This window comes from Protopterus annectens, chromosome 3.part0, assembly GCF_019279795.1.
Source record: "Protopterus annectens isolate FY-2018-M chromosome 3.part0, PAN1.0, whole genome shotgun sequence".
Taxonomy (NCBI): domain Eukaryota; kingdom Metazoa; phylum Chordata; order Ceratodontiformes; family Protopteridae; genus Protopterus; species Protopterus annectens.
Genome location: NC_056731.1, coordinates 1,430,792,366 through 1,430,814,785, shown reverse-complemented (window position 1 = coordinate 1,430,814,785; position 22,420 = coordinate 1,430,792,366). Strand labels below are relative to the sequence as shown.

Here is a 22,420-nt window from a genome sequence, read left to right as displayed (position 1 = left end):
GTTTCTATGAATCATGGTGTTAGAAGGCATAATATGTTAGGATCACCTAAATAAATAGATGTAAATTCCCTTAGACTTCATTCAGTATCCCCTTCATCAGTGTTAACATGGGACTGGACTGAGTAAGAGACTTTTGTAAGCCAATGCTTTTCCCTTTCACTGTGACTGTAAGTATTTGGGTCTAATAGTAATGTCTCTGACTGGTAGCCCTATCTCCCAAATGGGTTAGCAAAAGCCTTGTATCATGGTGTCAGCAACCTGCACCAAGTTCACATTGTCCAAACTGAGTATACCTTCATGGCTGTATTAGACTTTCCAGCTCAGCAGCAAACTATGGAGCAGTCATTTGAATATGTGCTGCATCAGTTAATCCACACTGCACTACACTATGAGTTCCTTTCAACCCAGAAATAACCTCACATTAATATCATACTCATAGATTAGTCACAAATTATCAAGTCATGCAAGAGGGCTCCCACTTATGTATATATTTCCAAGATGGTGAAACAAATCCATCAATTTAGGATTTCTAAAACAGATGTACCAAATTAGGAAGCATAAACACAGTTATATTTAACAGGATGTTTAAGATGATAAGGTAGAAAATATTATACATTGCCTGGGAAATGTTGTTCTATGTTATAATGATTAATCTAGGCCAGAAATGTTTAAGCATAAAAATGATTGCTTTGGTGTCTTGCTCAGTCTTTGTTAAGTGATCCAAAATCATGGCTACAGTGGCATTTTCACCAATCATCTGTTCCTAAATAGCCACTTTAAATCCTCACATTCTGTTCCCATATGGAGGGTGATCTCTAATACCAAAGTAAATATGTATCCTTAATCATGATGTTAATAACATGTAAAGGTTTATAAATACCTGTGATCTGTTGTCGTCATGCAGTATTATGTATTTACTGTTTAATTCATTGCATTTGTTGACTGGGATAGTTAGACTGAGCAGAAGCCCATTTAGTGGAGACCTGGGGGAAAAGTTCCAAAGTTATTGAACTGCAGTTTACTATAAAACAAATAGTAGTGGACTTAAAATGTATTAAGCATAAATAATTGGCACAAACAATTGTTTAAAATATATAATATTATGAATTTATAAATATACATCAGTAAATAGATAGGTGATAAGGTGGAAGCTTAGAAGTAAAGGAGGTAGTAGGAATGTGGATTAAGAAATGAAAATAGAGAGTGGGGACTTGTAGGGGAAAATAATAAAGTGGTTGGAAGCTAATCATGTGGTGCTGGTGAGAAAGTACAGTTTTGTACCTACCATAAATGTAGATGTCCGATAGGTATGCATCTGCAGTCCTTACATATGGGTTGTCCTGCCTCAGGCAGCCCTTCGGTCGGCCGGATTCCAAAGTCTGGGTTCGGCGTCGGCTGAAGTCGCCCTTTCCCCGACGTCAGAGCGCCTGGGGTATAAAAGAGTCAGCCGACGCCATCTTCCTCAGTTTTTCTTGCCCCAGATGCCAGGTGCCATCTAAGGAAGGCTAAATTTGGAGAAATGCAAAATATTCCAAACATGCACAGTAATATAAAACAAATACACCATAATAGATAACCCCAGCTAGCTATAAGAGGGATAAGTACCCAAGAAATACCACAGAGGGGAAGGAGGGAGGGAAAACCTGACTGCAGATGCATACCTATCGGACATCTACATTTATGGTAGGTACAAAACTGTACTATGTCCTTCAAGGATGCATCTGCAGTCCTTACATATGGGTAGAATACCATAGCCAAGCTGGGGGTGGTAGGATCTAAGAAAATGATGGTGTAGCTAAAATGCCCTGCAGGACTGCCATAGCGAAGCCTGCTCTGGATCTGGAATATAAGGGTAAATTGTAATGATTGGAAAATGTATGCACGGAGCTCCATGTAGCAGCTTCCAAAATGTCCTTGGTAGCCACCCCTCTTAAAAAGGCTGTGGAGGTGGCTGTGGCTCTGGTGGAATGAGGCCTGATGTTAGCTGGCACAGTTTTTCCATGATAAGAGTAGCAGAATCGAATGCAATTTCCTATCCATTTTGAAATTGTCTGTTTGGAAATTGCTTTGCCTTGAATGCCTGCAGCATATGCTACCAACAGCTGGTCAGTTTTTCTGAAAGTCTTAGTTCTGTCCAAGTAGTAGCGCAACTGTCTGTGAATGTCCAGGGTATGCAGAAGTTTCTCTCCCTTGTTTTGTGGATTTGGAAAGAAGGTAGGCAGGTGAATAGCTTGGTTCAATGAGACCCTGGATACCACCTTTGGCATGAATGAAGGATTGGTTCTCAAGGAGACTCTGTCCTGATGAAAAATAAGAAATGGTTGTACTGCCATGAGTGCCTGCAATTCAGATACTCTTCTTGCTGAGGTTATGGCCAGAAGAAAGGCAGTCTTCCAAGACAGGAACTGTAACTCTGAAGATGCTGCTGGTTCAAAGGGAGGAGGGAGGTAGAGTCAGTCCCATGTAGGCACTGGTGGTTTTCTTGGAGGACTGATGTTTTTAATTCCTCTTAGAAACTGCCTTAGGAGAGGATGAGAGAAGACAGGTGGATCAGTATTGTATTCTGCTGAAATTGCTGAAGCATGAATTTTTATGGAAGAGTAAGAAAGGCCATTGTGGAGCATTTCTGCCAAGTATTCCAGGATATGTGCCATGCTCATCACTGTGGCATCTAGGCCCTTTGCGGTGCTCCAAGTGTGGAATCTTTTCCATTTTGCTGAATATGCCTTTCTCGTGGAAGGTCTGCGAGCTTCCATGATGATATCCTTCACTCTCTTGGATAGCTTTTCCTGGTGAGGAGTCAAGGTATTCTCCAGGCTGTCAGCTGCAGGGTTTTCAGGCTGGAGTGCAGAGTTTTGTAATTGTGCTGTGTCAGAAGGAGTGACCATTGTGGTAGAGGCCACGATTTCGTGTGTGACAGGCTCCGTAACAGTGGGTACCAGTGCTGTCTTGGCCAGTCCGGGGCTATTAGAATCACTTTTGGCTGCTCTGTCCTGATTTTCAGTAAGAAGAGGTGGAAATGCATACACTGTTAGAGTATTCCAGCTGAAAGAGAGGGCGTCCACTTTCCATGCTTGTGGGTGGTATGTCCTCGAACAGAATTTCTTCAGCTGATGATTGTGGTGGGAGGCAAAAAGATCTATGTCCGGCCTCCCCCAAGATTGTGTTATCTGAAGAAAGATGTCTGGGTGTAGCATCCATTTGTGTGGATCCATGGTATTTCTGCTTAGGCTGTCCGCCAGTATATTGTCTTTTCCTGGCACAAGCTGGGATTGTAGCTCTATATTGAGTTTTAGGGAAAGTTCCCAAAAATTCATTGCTAGTCTGCAAAGAGGGTAGGAATGGGTACCTCCTTGCTTGTTTATGTACCACATAACTGTGGTATTGTCTGTCCTTATTAGCAGGTGGCCTTGATGTAGAAAGTGCTTGAAGGCCTCGATTGCATGAATCACTGCCAGCATTTCCTTTTGGTTTATGTGCATGCGCAATTCTTTCTGAGACCATAGTCCTTGGATGCATCTGTCCTCCATATGTGCTCCCCATCCATGGTCTGAAGCGTCCGAGGTAATGGTTTGGCTGGTTACTGGTTTGCTGAAAGGCAGACCCCTGTTTGACTGGCTTGCTTGTGCCCACCACAGGAATTCCTTTTGAAGGCATGGAATGAGTGGTATCAAAGTTTCTAGGCTGTGATTGTGCTGAGACCATGAACTCCTTAGGTACCATTGTAGTTTTCTCATATGCAGCCTTGCTTGTGGAATCAGAAGAATGCATGATGCCATGTAACCCAGGGCCTGCAGGATTTTCCTTGCAGTCATCCGAGTTTGTTTTGTCAGATTTTTGAAGCAATCCGGTAGTTGTCTTTGTTTTTCTTCTGTGAGAAAAGCCATTTGGGTGGTTGTATCTAGTTCCGCACCCAGAAAAGTTATTCTTTGGGATGGCACAAGTCTTGACTTGTGAATGTTGACTGTGTATCCCAAGGCCTGCAGTAGGCGAATGGCATAATTCAAATGTTTTTCCAAAGTTTGTTGGCTGTCCGCTTGTATAAGGTAGTCGTCCAGATACGGGTATATTTGAATCCCCTGAAGTCTGAAGTGTGCAATTACTGATGCCAGGCATTTCGTGAATACTCTGGGTGCAGTAGATAAGCCAAAGGGCAATGCTGAAAATTGATAATGCTCTGAACCTGCAAGAAATCTGAGGTGTCTTCTGCAACTTTGTCTGATAGGGGCATGCAAGTATGCCTCCTTGAGGTCTAGAGTTACCAGCCAAGGCCCCTTGCCCAGCATGGGAAGGAGTTGCTGTAGGGTCAGCATTTTGAATTTTGGCTCAATGAGATAAGTATTGAGTGCGGACAAATCAAGAATAGGCCTCCATTGTTTTTCTTTTCTTGGGACAAGGAATAGTCTGGAATAAAATCCTTGGCCTTGTTCTGCGAGAGGAACCTTTTCTATAGCTTCCATTTGCAATAGGTTGGCAATTTGTTTTAAAGCCTCTGCCCTTTGATTTGGTGGCAGGTTTGGCATTCCTTTTCTTTTTGGTAATGTATGGAAATGGAACCTGTATCCTTTGTCTATTATTTGCAGTGTCCATTTGTCCCTTGTAATACTGTGCCAATTTCTTGAGAATAAAGACATTTTCCGCCCAAAGGTGCTTCTAATTGAGCCCTGGTTGGCGGGATCAAGGTGAAGTCATTGAGTCTGTCCTTGTGCAGCAGTTGTTGGTCCTGCACTACCTCTCTGGTTAGGAGGCTGCCATTGACGTCCTCTGTAGGAGCCTCTAGCTTGCCCTCTACCTCTGGCACGCCTGTTCTTGCCTCTTTGATATCTGTCTTCTGGAAAGGACCAATTCTTAGAAGGCCAATTTCTGCTGAATCTTGGTGGTTGTACCTGGAGGAAATCTTTGACTGTTTGTACAGATTTAGCCTTTTCCTCAAATTTCTTTAAGACCCCCTGAGCAGTGGAGCCAAATAACTTTTGCTTTTCCAGTGGAGCATCCAAAAGCTTAGCCTTAACATGATCTGGCAGAGATTGTTCCTTCAGCCAAGCATGTCTACGTATGACTGCACCTGTCATTGCTGACCTACATGAAGCTTCCAATGCATCATAACCGCACTGCAAGAAATGGTTGCTAACCTGTTGTGAATTATGTACCAGATCCTGAAGTGACTTACGGTCTAGGGGTTCAGGAGAAGACAGCTTTTTCTGCAATTCATCCAACAAATACTCTTGGTACTGTATCATATGAAATTGACAATTTAAAGCCCTCATAGACAGAGTGGAAGTAGTATACACTTTTTTACCCCATCTCTCTAAAGCCCTGAACTCCCTTTCAGAGGGGAGTGGATTTTTAGTTGTGACAGCTGCAACCCCTTTAGGACCCTGGGAAATAGTTTCTGGGTCAGCAGAGTGGGCCTTGTAAAGGAAATGATGCGAGTCCGGGACCCTGTAGTACCTATCGGGTTTAACAGGAGCCGGAGGAAGGGTGTCAGGGGTAGTGCTAGACTCAGAATACACATCATCAATGACACTTAAAACAGGAGGAATAGCCAAAGGTCTATGCTGAGGTAAATGAAGAAAAGTCCTTAATCTCTTCCTGGAATTGGAGAATTCCTGGCCCTGCCATTGGAAATGCTCTCTCATGGAGTGAAGGGTCTCCCCAAAGGACAGCTCTTCAGGAGGGGAGGCAGAGGGAATGGATTCCTCTGCATCAGAATCCTCGTAGGCCGTGAAGGCCTTCTCCTGGTAATCTGATAGAGCAGAGCCATCAGAGGCCTCATCAGAGGACTGAGGATCAGCGGACTCAACCCTGGGCCTTTTGTCTAGAGGGGGTTGAGAGCCCCTGTCCGGATGAGGTTGGGATCCCCTGATTAAGGAAATAAGGTCCTCAGCCAAACTTAGAATCTGTGAACCTGTAGTGGATCCCTGAGAAATAGTCTTGGGAGGCAGAGCTTTTTGTTGCTTAGCAGCTTTAGCCCTAGAGAATGCTTTAATGGACATGGATGCAGGGGGCCTGGCTGCTCCACGTGCTGGGGTAGTCTTGTCTAAGGGAATGGTGTTGGTAGTTTCCTGAACACCGGTTTCCGAGGGTAAATCCATAACCGACTCAGAAGAAGCCTCCGGGGCCGAGGCTGTCGGTTGTACCGTTTCCACGGTCGGAAGTACCAAGGACTCTGTTTCAGCCGAGACACTCGCGGTAGGCCTAGGCGTGGTTTCAGCCGAAACCACGGTCCACGTGTGTCGGTCCTTGTCCTTCCGTTTTTTGGTTAAATGAGAAGCCGGAGTCTCCGACGGCATTTTATAAGAGAAACTAGCCCCAAAAAATTCCTCTGCAAACTCCGACCGACGCCTAAGAGTGCGTCGATTAAAGGAGGCACAGGCAGTACAGGCCGAGACGTCGTGGTCTGGGCCTAGGCAAGGGAGGCAGTAGAAATGGAAATCCTTATGAGGTATTTGTTTCCCACAAGTCAAACAATTATTAACTTTAAGAGTTTGATCTGACATCGGCTGAGGCAAGAAAGAGTCCCCAACGGGGTACTTAGCTTTTTGAAGTCTTCGGTAGCTGAATTTACAGGAGCTGGCCGACCGGCACTTGCAAACTGCTTCTGCTTCGGGCACCACGCGGCAAGAAAGACTGAGGAAGATGGCGTCGGCTGACTCTTTTATACCCCAGGCGCTCTGACGTCGGGGAAAGGGCGACTTCAGCCGACGCCGGACCCAGACTTTGGAATCCAGCCGACTGAAGGGCTGCCTGAGGCAGGACAACCCATATGTAAGGACTGCAGATGCATCCTTGAAGAACATCAGGCGAGAGGCAGGATGGAAGACAGGGTGAGCAAGTATCAGAAAGAAACTGGATGGCAGACTGAGAGAAGGAATAAGATAATGGAAATCATCTGCACTGAGAGCGAACAGTAAAAGGATGGGTAAACCTCCATGCACAAGGCTAGCACTAGCTCTTTGTTAGATGATTTTAACTTGTTGATATTTTTTTTTTGTGTGTCTAAGGTTATTTCTAAAGTCTCAGGAGACATAATTCCATAGTCTGGCTGCAAGAAATCAATACAGTGAGTCACAGTAATGAATGTTTGATATGGATACTTGTAACAGCTTGTGAGTTTGTGATTGTGTGCTTCTGGTTGGAACATATTTATCAACTAAAGTGGTTAAAGAAGAGTATTTATTAAAATTTTAATAGCATTTTGTATGTTTTTTTTTTTAAATCTGGCACAGTGTCAGTGAATGAGACATGACAGTGTCCCAAGCTGTATTCTACACCATCTCCAGCAAGAACTAGCTTCACCACCGAGCACTCTATTCAACCACAGCCTAACTACAGGCTTCATTCCAGCAGAATGGAGAACTGCCATTGTCATCCCTTTGCACAAAGGTGGTGCCACTACTGACCATGGAAACTGTCGCCCCATCAGCTTGACAAGTCTGATCTGTAAAGTCACTGAGCATATTATTATGGATCTCATAAACAAGGACATAGGCAATCTCCAAGCACTCGACCCCACCCAATTCAGATTAGTCAGGGGCAGATCTTGCCTAATGAACCTAGTTGACTTCTTTGAGACTCTCACCAAGGCCCTGGATGAGGGAAAGTCAGTGCATACGGCTTACCTTGACCTGGCCAAGGCCTTTGACACAATCCCCCACTCAGGTATCATCAAAAAGCTAACACAACTTGGTGTTAATCCCTATCTAGTCAGCTGGGTGGCCAACTGGCTCACAGATAGGACCCACAAGGTCAAATTAGGTGCTGCCACCTCCGACAGCAGACCTGTCCTGAGACCCCTACTGTTTAGCTTAGCATATACTTCTCAGAGATCCAGACAAAGACAAAGGGCCTGTGGCTGACCAAGTTTGCGGATGACTGCAAGTTGGGTGCTGTCACTGACTCCCCAGTTTATGTTAACATACTGCAGGAGGGTATCACAGCTACAAATGACTACTGCCAAAGTCATCGCCTTAAGTTAAATGCAAAAAAATGTATTACCATACCATTCAGTAAAAACATGGCCCCTAGTGATTACCACATCAATGGCAACCTAAGCACACAGCCTGTGGTGAGAGACCTGAATACTCAGGTTGACAACAATCTCACATTCGACCATCATGTGGCGGCAGTGGTCAGAAAAGTCTTTTACTTGGTTCATCTCATAAGTAAATGGATTGCATCCAGAAAAAAGGAGGTTATTACCTCACTGTACTCCTCCCCTATTAGACCTATAATGGAGTATAGTGCCCCATTTGGTATGTACATCTCCAAACATCTGCACCAACTGGAAAAGCCACAGAAATACCTCACAAAGAGAATCCATGGCCTCCAACCCCTATGCAGACAGCTTAAATCACTATCACTCTACTCTGTGTCATACAGATTGTTCTGTTCAAAGGTGATCTGTGTCTTGCCTACAAGGCAATGTCAGACCCTGCCCTACTGGAGATGCTCCATATCTGTAAGTCTAACTTCTCGCGCATTGACCGCTTGATAGGCCTAAATCTAATATGAGACATCAACAAAACCTGCTGGAGAGACAGGTTTGTCTCCAAGAGACTGCCCCGTCTCTGGAACAGACTTCCCATACCGGTCAAACAGAGTTTTTCAATGACCCTCTTCAAATGCAATCTTGATGAGTGGATGGGAAGCCATAAATCTGTCCCAGGGGTTCCACCTCTGTCCCTCATTGACAGGGGTGACAGATGCTGACTTTTTCTTTTTTTGGGGGGATAAACTCTTGGCTAGGCTTGTAAGGGCCCCAAGGCCATTAGCCTAGTAATCTCCTATGATCCTATAATTCTACGACGCACTTAGTTTCATAGGCTCACAGATATTTACTAGACTAACAACCACAAAGGCCATTTTAAGCCTAGCCATGCATCCCAAATCTAGTTCAGATATCCTTGATAAGTGTAAGCAGGAGCTTAGGAGATGAAACATTTACAAGCAAGGGCTTGCGATATTAACTATTTACAGGTTAAGATTTTCTGAGGAGTCCTTTTCTTTATGACATTTTCACTAATGCAGATGGTGCAGAGACCCAGGAGGTTATTCTAATTGCATGAAAAAGTACTTCCTCCTGCTGCATGAGAAGCATGTGTAGGTAGCTGGAGTTGGCTTTCACCTATATACTATGATTTGTCTGTCTATCTCTCTGGGAATAGTGCTTGGCAGAAGGTTCATTAGGAAAGCATATAACAGCCATGTAACATTAATTAGCATAACTACTTCTCATTTAACATGAGGACTTGTTCAGTGTCAATGGCTTCTTTCCATTCAGTATTTTAATATTTTCTAAAATTAGAAGCATTATATTCTGTTACTTAAGGAATACTAATGTACTATCAAATTTCCATGACAGTGCATTATGAACCATTAACAAGGAATAACAGTATCTGAAACTGATCCTTGTATTGCTTAAAACACCCAGCAGTACATAGTATGTACAGAACATGCACAAGGGCTTGTGAATAACTAGTAATACATAATGATTACATGGTAGGTGGCAGCAACTACATCAACTATTTTCTCATAATATAATTTTTCCCCTTCATAAATATATAGGTATAAGTAATTTCTCAGGAGATATGATACTGGCCTGTGAATCATCTAAATCCATTTCAGTTGTTGATAATGAATGGTTGCCAAAGGTATCTTTTCACAGGAAGACTACATGAGGCCTGTGTTGGCTAAGCTGTCGTTTCAGCTTCCTGGCCAACCTAGTGGTTAAATCTGTTCCACAACTTCAGTGAGGAAGTTCTATGCCGTCAAAGTACACTTAAATACTCTTTATATAAGTTCTGAAACAATGCTACATGTGTCTTATGCATTCAGTCCTCAGGGAAAAATAAATTAAAAAATAAATAAATAAATAAATATCAATCATTCCTGAGTTATACAACATTCTGGAGCTCCTCACTAACACTGAAGTAGCAGTATAAGACAATATGGCTATAAAGGGCACACGCACGCACGCACACACACACACACACACACACACACACACACACACACACACACACACACACACACACACACACACACACACACAGACAATTCTTTGTTCATGTGTTGATAGCTTCTTTGTACTAAAATTTGCCATGTAGAAAGCTGAGGTATGCAATAAGCCCACAATGAACTTGAAGGCTTTGTTCCTGTAAAATCTATACACAAGACTCTCCTAAGCATTCCATGAGTACTTAATGAATAATTCCCCCAGCTAAACCAGCAAATTGCTTGAATTATGCTAGAGGGTACATAGTCAACACCCTTAGTGAACATACCAGGAATCAGCACACCGTGTGTAAGCCAGTCTGTTTCAACTTACATTTCACTGTAGCTAGGTGCTTCACAATGCCTGGAAGAGCACTTGTGCTTCATGCATTCTCCTTCACACATTTCCATGACCTTAGTTCTTGCTACATACAGTCAGTATTTAAGACATTAAGAATGACATTCTAAGACATGTAGTTTAAGAGTATATATTTCTTTCTCTTATTAGGTGAATCTGGCATGTTAACTCCTCAAAAATCTGTTGTGCAAAATGTGTTTGCTAATGCAAAAACAAAAGCAATTCTGGGCAACTGGCAATGCTGCAACATGGTACTTAATATATATTTGGAAATCATACCTTAAATACATAAACAAAGCACTACAGCAAAATGGTCAAGATGCCAGCATGCTGAACTTAATATGTATGTTTGAATTTCATCATCTTCATTTACGTGCTCAGTTTACTCTACGATTATCCAAACTTGTTTCACTATGATGCAAATGAAATAATCACATGAATCCTTTACAGCATATACATGGGGTATGAAGTAAGTTAAAGATTACAAGAAATAAACTAGGATGAGAGTGAGCATGACCATTAAACATACCTCTCAACCTTTTAGCACAAGAATTCTGGACAAAGCCACAGATAATGATGAGACAAGGCCAAAATCAGGGATAGATTTTAAACATTGCTCTAATAACCTTAAAAAGTTGCTAGAATATCATGTTTTGCATTAGCATGCATTTTCTAGCAGTTATGATGTCTGAGTCACTCAAGGGCAACAGCCTTTTCTCTGCATATTTACTGTTAAATTGCATTTTTCTGCTTAATTTCAGAAAAAAAAATACTGTTTTGCTCGTCTCCCCCCTTTTCCTATACTAGAATAGTCCGGATCCCAGATTTGCTGGTTTCAGGACTTTAGTTTGTGTTTCTGAGTTGTCCAGACCTTGTTGTGGTAGTGGGAAGTCTTTCTGCTCATCAGTGAGAGTGGTAAGCATTGAGCAGCCTGTCGCAAGAGGAATGGTTTCCAGCTATGAAACTGAATATTATTGGCAGTTTTTGGCCGATTTCTATCCCTTTCAACTTTCTGAGTTAAAAACCCTTGTTTGAGTGGGTTTGCACTTGTTTTAGCTCAGCGGATCCTGTTTGGGCGTCCGCAGACTACCACAGCACAAGAAATGAGGAGGAGTGACTTTTTGCTGATTCTAAATATCTTTCTGACCTTTTCTTGACTTTTTTTTGCTCATCGAACGTTAAAACCCATTTTACTGTGGTTCTGTTGTTATTTCTACTGCATTTTACTGTTAAATCATTTTACTGTGTGTGCACTTTGATTTAAACTTAAAGTTAATAATCTAAACGGCATTTACTGCTGTAGGCTTCACACTCAAGTGCGGCAGCCTTTTCTGTGCATATTTACTGTTAAATGTGGTAGTGGAATGTCTTTCTGCTTATTGGTGAGAGTGGTAAGCACTGAGCAGCATATGTCACAAGAGGAATGGTTTCCAGCTCTGAAATTGAACCTTTTTGGCCATTTTGGGCTGATTTCTATCCCTTTCAACTTTGAGTTAAAAACCCATGTTTGCGGGAGTTTTGACATCATGCAGCACCACTTAGCTAGGGTTAAACTATTCTTGGCACCATAAAGTCTGCTCTTTAATTTTTCCATTAGAACTAGCCAGTTTCTTAGTTTTAGCACTTGAATCTTCTTCTTAGAGCTCAGCACTTGTTCAGAACTTGTTGCAAGCACTAAATAAGCCATAAATTACTACAGCACTTAACCTTCCTCATTATCTAGAGGAAAACAGCTCTTGTACTTCCTTTCCTCACATGTCTAGAGGGAAATAGTTTTTTATTCAGGCATATCTAAGGGTCAGCTCCCCGTGTTTTCTCCTGTCTACCTGATGAATGTGGGTATCTTGGGGCAATGTAGCAATTGCCTCATGTACACAGACAACCTTCTCTCCTACCAACCAACACTACAACCAGTGAGAGATGCACTTATTTAGCCAAACTGGAGGCAAAGCTCTCTCCAACCAGGACTGAACTTGAGAGTCAAGAGGAGAATGTAAACACGTGCACCACACCACACTCATCACATAGTCCCACTAAACCTACACCACCAAAATCCACACATAGAAACACAAAAACATTCAAGGAGGCTCTCAATAATAATCTGCCCAAGTAACAGAAACCTCCAAAGCAGAAACTCAAGCAACCTTCACCCCTCAACACAACCCAAATGACACATAGCCCAAAAACTCAGTGTGCCACTCAACCACAGCCCATAAGGCAAAACAATGTACCCAACATACTAGTCATAGGTGACTCTATAGTCAGGCGCACTGATGTCCCACTCACCAGGCTAAACAAGGAGAAAGTTACTGTCAGCTGCCTGCTGGGTGCCAGGATCTGCCACATTACCCATGCACTCCACAACAAGTACAAATATGACTCTGTCATTGTCAGTGTTGGTGTGAGTGACCTGAGTTGCACCTCCTTGGACTACATGAAAAGAGACATGGAAGAGCTCTCTGATCTTGTAGCACAGGCAGGTATGACCTTAAACCTGAGTAGCACCCTGCCATCACCCAGAATACCACAGTAAAAGGACAAAATGACTGACTTCAACAACTGGCTAAGCTTCTGGTGCCATATAAAGGGGATCCGGTATCTGTCTGCCTGGGATGACATCGTCGACACACCACGATGCTTTACCAGAGATGGCCTGCACCATTCGCCCCAGGGATTCTGGATACTGGCTAAAGCTCTTGCTGCCCATATAGTGCCTTTTTTAGGCAAGGTTCAAATGACAAATTCACCACCGTAATAGGTACAGGCAAGCAAAAACTGAGGGTAATGCTACTCAATGCTGGAAGTCTAAACCTCAAAATGCACTCATTCAAGGCACTCCTTAAAATGGAGAACATTGATATATGTGCAGTGACGGAGACCTGGTTTAAGGCTCCAAAGAGCACCCCTGCATTACCAGGCCATAATTCATACCACACCTTTCTGCCATCTAACCTGGACCAGAACACTAAAGGTGGAGGTGTGTCTATATTCATTAAGTATATCCACACCTCCAGGCTAGTTGCTTAGCATAATGCATCTGAGATTATCCAAGTGCAACTAACTCTGGGCAAAACTGCAATCCAAATTGTAGCTTGCAACAGATCCTCCACCATGACACAGGATTCCCACTCCTCTTTTCTTGAGATACTGGAAAATATTAGGGTTCAACCAAACACCCCAATAATGGGCAATTTCAACTACCCCACCATTAACTGGGAAAACTACTCATGTGCAAACTCCCTCACTCGATGCTTTCTGGAATTCATAAATTCCAATATCCCAGATCAACGTATCGATACCCTCACCAGGGGCAACAATATCCTAGACCTAGTCATTACCAACATAAGTGACCGGTGTTCCACACCTGAAGTCAACTCCTCGTTAGTCAGATCCGACCATAAGCTAATCACACTAGATATCCACATCCTGCCCCCACCACAATTAAGGAAACCACCGTAAAAAAATTTCCCCAAAGCCAACTTCATGCTTCTTAAGACAGAAGTGGCAAATTTCATGACACCCATGCAGATAGACAATACAGTTACGACTGCTGACTCCTACACAAATGCACTCTATAAGCACTTACACGAGTGCATGGATTGTGCTATCCCTAACAGAACCAAAACGCTATCCTGAAAAAAAAGTAAGCCAATCTGGTGGTCCCCTGCCATAAACAAATTCTACAACAGAAGGAAGAACTTGTTGCAAAAGAGAGTAAAATCCCATGAGTAAAAGAGCTCCCTGGTCAGCCTCAGTAAGAAGTTGAGATCCCTCATAAAATCCTCCAAAGCTAGTTACGAAAACAAAATCACCACTGATTCTAAGAACAACCACAAAGCATTCTATAGCTATGTCAAGAATCTCAATGGCAACACCCAGATCTACTCTGAGTTACAGCACAATGGCATGAAAATTACAGAACCAACTGATATAGCCAACATCCTGGCAGATAGGGCTAACTTTACCCCCCTTTCATCCCCTAAAGTGTCCATATCTATACCAGAAGAATGCAGAGTCCCTGTAATCACAACTACACAGGTAAAAGTTGCACTCTCTAAAGCCAAAAACGCAGCATCCATGGGACCGGAGAACATCCCAGGCTGCGTTTTACATGAACTTCTGAACAGCAACAGTTATCCCACTCCACAAAGGGGAGCCACCACAAACCCCGGGAACTATCGCCCTATTAGCCTGGTTTGAAAGGCCATGGAACATATCATCGCGGAACTTATAAACAAAGACATTGGTAACCTCCAAACTCTGGATCCCATCAGTTCGGGTTTGTGAAAGGCAGATCATGTCTCCTGAACCCAAGTGACTTCTTTGAGGCAGTCACCAAAGCTATAGACGAGGGTAAGGTGGTTCACACAGCCTATCTTGACCTCTCCAAAGCTTTTGACACCATCCCCAATTCTGGAATTATAGATAAACTCACTAAACTAGGTATAAATCCCTACATCACAAAATGGGTTGCCAGCTGGCTCAATGACAGAACCCACACTGTAAAAGTTGCAGAGTCCAAATCCGACTTCAAACCAGTGACAAGGGGAGTACGACAGGGTTCAGTCCTGGGTCCTCTCTTGTTCGGCATCTACTTCTCTGAAGTACAAGCTAACACAGAGGGCCTCTGGCTAATGAAGTTCGCAGATGACTGCAAAATAGGAGCCATAGTTGAGTCTCCAAATGATGTGGACATCCTACAGAAGGGCCTCACCTAGACAGATGCCTGGTGTCATAGCCATGGCCCCAAGCTCAGAGCCAAAAAGTGCATTGTCATCCCCTTTGGCAAAAACTTTGTACCCACGAACTACTACATAGGCTGCAGTCTACTTAATGCCAAATGTGTGATAGAGAGACCTTGGGACAAAGGTAGACAGCAGTCTCTCCTTTGATAATCACATCGCCACAGTGGTCAGGAAATCATTCTACATGGAACACCTCATCACAAAAGGGTTCTCATCCAGGAAAAAAAAGAGGTCGTTGTTCCCCTCTACTCATCACTCATTAGACCCATTATAGAGTACAATGTCTCCTTTAAAATATACCTCACAGGACATCTACAACAGCTGGAAAGGCTGCAGAAGTACCTCACAAAGAGGATTACCGGCTTCAAACAAATGCCCTATGCTGACCATCTCAAAAAACGCCAGCTTTACCCCATAGCATATTGCCTACTCCGAGGTGATCTCTGCCTAACAAACAAAGCTATGTCAAACCCAGAGCTGTAGGATGTGCTACACCTAAAGAAATCCCAATCCCTCCAAGCTACACGCTCTAGGGACCTAAACCTTGTCACCACAACAAACAGAGCATGCTGGAAGGATAGATTCCTGTCCCAGAGACTTCCCATACTCTGGACAAGCTACCCATCTATGTCAAGCAGAGTTCCTCATTAGCACTCTTCAAGAAAAATCATGATGAGTGGAAGGGAAATAGGAAATTTACCCTGGGGATCATTTCTGTGGCTCTGCTCAACAGGGGCACAGGAAAATAACTTCCTTGGGTGGCGAAAGCCAGGGAATCTTGTTGGCTAGGGTTATTTAGACCCTTGAGCCAATAGCCTAGTCATAGCCGGCTTTAGGCAACAGCGAACCCTGCAATCGCTGGGAGCCCCCTGTTCCTGGGGGGCCCCCAAACACAGCAGGTTATCTTATCTTGATATTTTGTAATATGTCTGTCAAACCAGTGAGGTAAGCACTAGAGAGATCAACAGCCCACAGTGACTGATCTCAGAGTAAACCTTGGATTTGAAGAAGAGCTGATTCTTCCAATCTTCAGGAATGGTTTTCTCTTTAAGGAGTTTTATAAATACTGACAGAACACCAGGTACTATATCAACATATTTGCTGAAAATCAGTGCTGTGCCAAAAATAATAGCAGAGTAAAGGCTCAAAATCAGGAGCACATTTTAAATATTACAATAACCCACTTAAAAAAATTAATAGAATAGCACCTTTTGCATTAACATGCAGTTTTTTGGACAATAAAAGTATAAAACTGATGTCTGGTTTTATTGACTGACTGTAATCCTAAATGATTTATCAGCAAAGCAAACTTTTTATGAAGGACAGAGCAACATTATGGGCAAAATCAGGGAAGGTCTTTGACATCAGAGATAGTGACCTGTATGCAACACTCTTCAATGAGTTCAATAAAAGTGACTTACTCCTGCTACTGTTTGATGACTGCTAAACAGCAGTCACTGACCTGGTGTAACAGTATCAGTGCTGCACAGTGTATTGTTATTTGCTGAAATAAGTGCAAAATCAGTATTGCTATGGCTTATGCGTGTGTGTGTGTGTGTGTGTGTGTGTGTGTGTGTAAAAAATATCACAGATTTTTTTTCTGTGCACACACACACAGTGTCACGTCACATATATTATTCTTCTGGGTATCAGTAATAAATGCAGCGAACAACTAATTATATTTCAAAAGTAAGGCATAAAATATATCACAGAGCATTCAGACAGTTAGATTTTCTAAGAGTCTGATGACCCCTACTCCCCAGACTATTTAAATGGATTTGGGGGGGGACTCTCCAAATCATCCTTGACTGCGAGGGGGCCCCACAAAGCTGTTGCTGGTTGGGGAAGAGAAAAATGTATTAATTTCTGATTACACTTTGACCTTAACAGGGCTGTTACATGACCCCGCTAGGGATAAAGCTGAAAATGGCCTCTTCTCTCAACTGCATCAATTCTAAAACCAGCCCTGCTCAACTTTGTATGTACAGAAAACTGCTGTATGTTATGTATGTTTGTGTGTGTGTGTTGGGGGGGGGGCTGAAAATTGTCTGGTTATTACTTTAATTTTCATCACAGTCAAACCTTAGAGGTGTGCACAGGAGGTCACTATGGCTGGTGTTTGGGCTGAGGACAGTATGGCCGTTGTTTCTTTTACTTTTCTCTGAAACCTCAGAGTTGTACAAAGAAGGTTACTATAGCTTGTGTAGGGGCAGTGTACTACCTAGGAGCAACAAAGCAGAATACATTACTGTAATCATTATTTTTTCACTTTCCTCACAATCACACATCAGGCATTTATACAAGTGGTTGCTTTGAAGGTTGGGGTGAGGAGACATACTATTTATATGTATGTCAGCAGTCAGTTGAAATACATGACTCTGGCAATTTGAGCCTTTCCTTTCATCCCAATCTAACACCATAGGGATGCGTTGGCAGTGACTGTCTTTGTTGAGGGGTTAGAGAGGCAGGCACTATTCCCAAATAGAACCGGTGTATCCTCATAAGATTTTGTTAGTTTATTGTGAGCTACTATTTTGTCAGCTTTGATCAGTCAGCCTTGGGCACAACTTAATATCTTACTTGAAAGATAAATACATAAATAAAAAAAAGACATTCTTTTCTTACTCGTGATTTTAGTTTAGGCCACTATTGGATTAAAAGGATAGGAAAATGCTCTAAAGTGCATCCCAGAGCAACTGTGACCTTATGGCTTCTTGGACCCTGGCTTTTTTGTGTTATTTCCAAAATTATTACTACTGTGCTGTCTTGGTCAGGAAAGATGTGTTGAAAGGATGCAAGGAAAACTAAAGCTTAACAGCAACAATGAATGTCTTTCCTTAATCAGAATTTCTGTCCAAGATATCACTGGATGAAAAGGTTATGTAGAAGAAAAAAAATTTTAAAGTACAATTCAGAGCATACAGAAAGTTATGGCTTACTGAATAAGCTGAAGAGTAAAATGCAGGAAAAGGAAGAAAGGGTACTGTGCACAGTATGGGGAGAAGCAGAGGGGAGGACTGGAGGAAGTGTGTATGTGTCTGTGGGGGGGGGGGTTGTGTGCGTTTGTGTGTGTGTGTGGGGGGGGGCTGAAACAGTAGGCCTAGGGTGCCATTTCATCTAAGGCCAGACCTGTACATAGAGTTGTTATAATATATTATTGTTGCAACTAAACACCAGTAACTGTGAATGTCCCTTTGTGAGATGGGCCAACTTAGTGTTGTAGACAGTCCTGTTGTAATGCAAGAGCATTATAGCTACAGGTCAGTCTGAGCATACTATTCCTAAAAGTCTACAGCATGAACTAAAAGGATGCTTGGAAGGGGTGGCAGTGACAGAGTGATACTTAGACTGGAAGTGCCTAGGGCCCCCCCCCCCAACATGACATTTGCTGGGGGCTCGCAAAATGCTAACACTGGCCCTGAGCCTAGTACCTACCTATGAATCTAAATAGAAAACTACACATTTTATGAGGGACAAACCAAAAATATGGAGTAAAAATCTAGACATTCTACAAAGCCTGGGCAGTTTGAGGTGTACCATTAAGGCAAGGCATTTACAATGACACGAGACATTTACTGCTGGCAGTCAACTATTACAGAGGTGTAGCAGGAAACCATAATCAAATAACTTAACTTCTCTGTTCTTCCATTCAGCTGTAAACACGGAGCTCCAGTTTCAGTGGGACTGAAAATTAAAACAGTTCCACACTTCATGTGCTGTTTGCATTAACTTTTTGTGGTTTAATTTAAAGGAGAACTAAACTCAAAAGACAAGTTTTTCTTTACAAAAAGTGTTTTTCCTTCCCTGTAATCCAAGACTAAACACTTCACATACAGAGAAAAAACATAGTTTGATAATTCTTTTTCCCTTTTTTTCCTTATTTGTTACATCACATGAGCTACTGAGAGTGGTATGGTAATTAAGTTGAGTCAGTTATCCCAACAACAGAGCCATTAAGAAAACAATGACATTTAAATGTGCCCCTTATAATTTACAGATTACCACTGTCACACCTCAGATAAACAGCATAGCCTGGAATCTGAACAAAGGCAGGGCTTTCAAGCTTAGTTTTCAGATGCAAAGGTGTCACAAAGAAAGAAAACAAATGTTAATCTAACTCTTCTTACTTTGTTCTATACTGTAATTTCTGCAAAAGTGTATGTTTCTTCTGGAGCTGGGGAAAAGAAGTTTAACATCAAATACTTTAATTCTAGCTACAATATTTAGAACTGTGAATGCAACACAAACCACCTCAGCCCAAATAACTCAATCACAGGGATCAGATTTCTCACACTTGAACATTGAACTACAGTTGTTACTTTGAAAAGAACAAGCGGTGGTGGTGCTGCGGTAGCACTGTCGCCTCACAGTAAGACGCTGTCCGGTTCGATTCTCAGCTACAACGTCTTCTGCGTGGAGACATGCATGAATGGGCATATCTTCATTGAAGGTTGTGCATCAGGGCTGGTAACTCGGCACGTAAAAATCAACTACCAATCATTAGCGGACCGGAATTCCACTATGGCGACCCCTAACTGGGAAAAGCCGAAAGACACAACAACAACAACTCAGCTACATTTTCAAGCTTGTCTTTCATGCATTCTTTAAAATGCTGTAACAGAGATGGCCATTAATAAAAAGCAAATTAATTAAAAATGTGGATTGTTGCTGAAAGTAAAAAGTAAGCAGTCATAGCAGTGCTGTCAACTGATGAGAGAGAAAACTACAGTAAATGATCCCCTCATCTCAAGGATTTATTTCTGTCCCTCTAACTTGACATAAGTAAGGTGAAGCCATTGACTGTAAAATAAAATAATGCTAGCCACCCCAGCCTTCTTCAGATCATTTTGGGGTATAACAAATTAGAAAAATAACAGTAACCATTTACCTTGACACAGAGCTAGTAGCAATACAGAAAAGTTTAAGATTTGCTGTAAAACTTTTTTTGTTGTTGTTTTTTTTGGGTGCGGTGCTGAAACCATCAATATATTTTCTTTAAAGTAATTAAAAATACTTCAAGGTCAAACATTATTTTAGAAACTGGATTATTTCATTCAAATATGTTACATTGTTTCTAAAAATGTTTCTTTCTGTCAGATACCATTCATTGCAAGAAATGTCAGGAAGACCAGTGGTCCAATGAAAGACGAGATGCATGCATCCCAAAACTCGTTGAGTTCCTGTCGTTTGATGACATACTAGGATGCACTTTGACAACAGGATCATTATTCTTCTCACTGCTAACTGCCACGGTCTTATGCATTTTCATCAAACACAGAACCACTCCACTTGTAAAAGCCAATAACCGTGAACTCAGTTACCTCCTTCTGCTTTCCCTTATACTTTGTTTCCTTTGTTGCTTAATGTTTATTGGGTATCCCAAGAAAATAAACTGCATGTTTCGTCAGATGACATTTGGCATCATTTTTTCAATTTGTATTTCTTCTATACTGGCAAAAACTGTCACTGTTGTCATTGCTTTCAATGCCACAAAACCTAACAGGAAATTCAATAAGTGTGTTGGATCCAAAATACCAAACTGCATTGTAATTTGCTGCGTAGGTCTTCAGTTAATTGTGTGTGTAGTGTGGCTGTCTCTCTCTCCTCCCTTTAATCAACAAAACATGGAAACTGCAAAGGACAAAATAATTATTGAGTGCAATGAAGGCTATTTGAGTGCATTTTACTGCATGCTAGGCTATTTAGGAATATTGGCCATTATAAGCTTCATAGTTGCCTTCTTAGCCCGCAATTTGCCTGACAGTTTTAATGAAGCTAAATTCATCACTTTCAGCATGATTGTGTTTACCAGTGTTTGGCTTTCATTTATCCCTGCTTACATAAGTACAAGAGGAAAGTATATGGTTGCTGTTGAGGTTTTTGCCATCATGTCTTCCAGTGCTGGCCTGCTTATCTGCATATTTTTTCCAAAGTGCTTTATTATTCTCCTGCAGCCTAGTAGGAATACTCGGCAGCATTTAACTGGAAAGCCAAACTATGCATCAGGCTAATTTTGCAATTAATGCATCGTTTCAAGATGAACTGGGTTGAGTAATATTTTGTTTGTTAGCTTCATAAATTAATTTTGATACTTTCTGTAATATCTGCATCAAGGACTACACAGAAACAATGTGCGTTATTTGAAATATTAATATTACAAGAACTGTACCTTATTAAAAATATAAACTAAAATAAATAAATTACTAGAAATCATAATGTTTCAGAAAAGACTGGTTATTTAATGCAACAAAATGTCACATTACTTGCAGTGTCTTCAGCCTGTCAGCTATGACCTAATCCAAATTAAAGACGGTGCACAGAGAAGGGGCCCTGATCACAGTCCAGGTGACTGAGGATTGTCTAGCAGCACCAGCCCTAGGGGTATCTAGCAGTGAGGGAGAGCAGTGAAGAGGCATGGCCTGCTCACCTTTATCTGGAGAGAGGGGGTGATATGTGTTTGGAGAGCACATGGGACAGATCAGATTTCACTACTGAAGACCAGCTAATTGGTGGTTGGAGATGTTTGCCATTACAAGTCCTTTACAGAAGTGAAAGACCATACAGCGCTATCAATCCACTGTGCTCATCTTCCTTGGCATACTGATGCACTTGACAGGAGATATGACATATGCGAAAAAAAAAAAAAAAAAACTTCATGAACCACTGCTGCTGGTTGCTTCAGTGATGGCTCTTGTTAGCCGACCCTAGACGCCATTGCGGGTATTATAAGGGACGACTGGCCAATAGGGGCTGATGATTATCAGGCAGTGGAGGCAAAGTATGAAAAATAACTAGGTTACAATGTAATTTTCAAGTTCAATACTGAAACCCACAGGTCTTGCTAAACTAACAAACTAAAGAAAAATATGGAGAAAAAATATTCAGGCAGGGTCACTGTACTTTTCTAGGTTGTTTTTCTCGATATGGAGCTTGTAAAAATATGGCAGTGGGTTGTTTGACTACTATGGCATGGATGGAATATGCACCAGGTGTACTGAAAATAATCTCAAGATAAATACAAAAAAAGGACAGCATACTGTTGTTTGGCAAAAAAGCTGCTCCTACTTTATACATTATAAATAGTACTGTTCTTTAGACAGTCATAGTAACTCTTCTATTCAGCAGTTTGGAGGTGAATGCAGCAGGCCTCTCGGTTGAGTAAATTTACAGGGGTTTGCTGGGAATTTTCCCTATAGATTCAAAGGGTGAAGTAAGTTTGTGCTGGAGAATTTTCTAAAGCTGGCCTTATTTGGTGGTGAGGTGACATCACTAGGTCTGATGGAAAAGATGGCTGATTTATGACAGATTTACTCAAGGACAA

The 22,420-nt window shown here is 42.0% G+C and overlaps 1 protein-coding gene across 1 annotated transcript in view; it reads left to right on the top strand.

Annotated features, from left to right (window-relative positions):
• The window catches only part of LOC122797084 (vomeronasal type-2 receptor 26-like), a 594,456-nt gene extending 573,346 nt beyond the window's left edge, over nucleotides 1–21,110 (top strand). Inside the window, exon 5 of the mRNA XM_044065881.1 lies at nucleotides 20,197–21,110. Within this exon, the coding sequence (XP_043921816.1) occupies nucleotides 20,197–21,110 (914 nt within the window). The remainder of the gene's footprint in view (nucleotides 1–20,196) is intronic.
• Nucleotides 21,111–22,420: the final 1,310 nt, after the last annotated feature.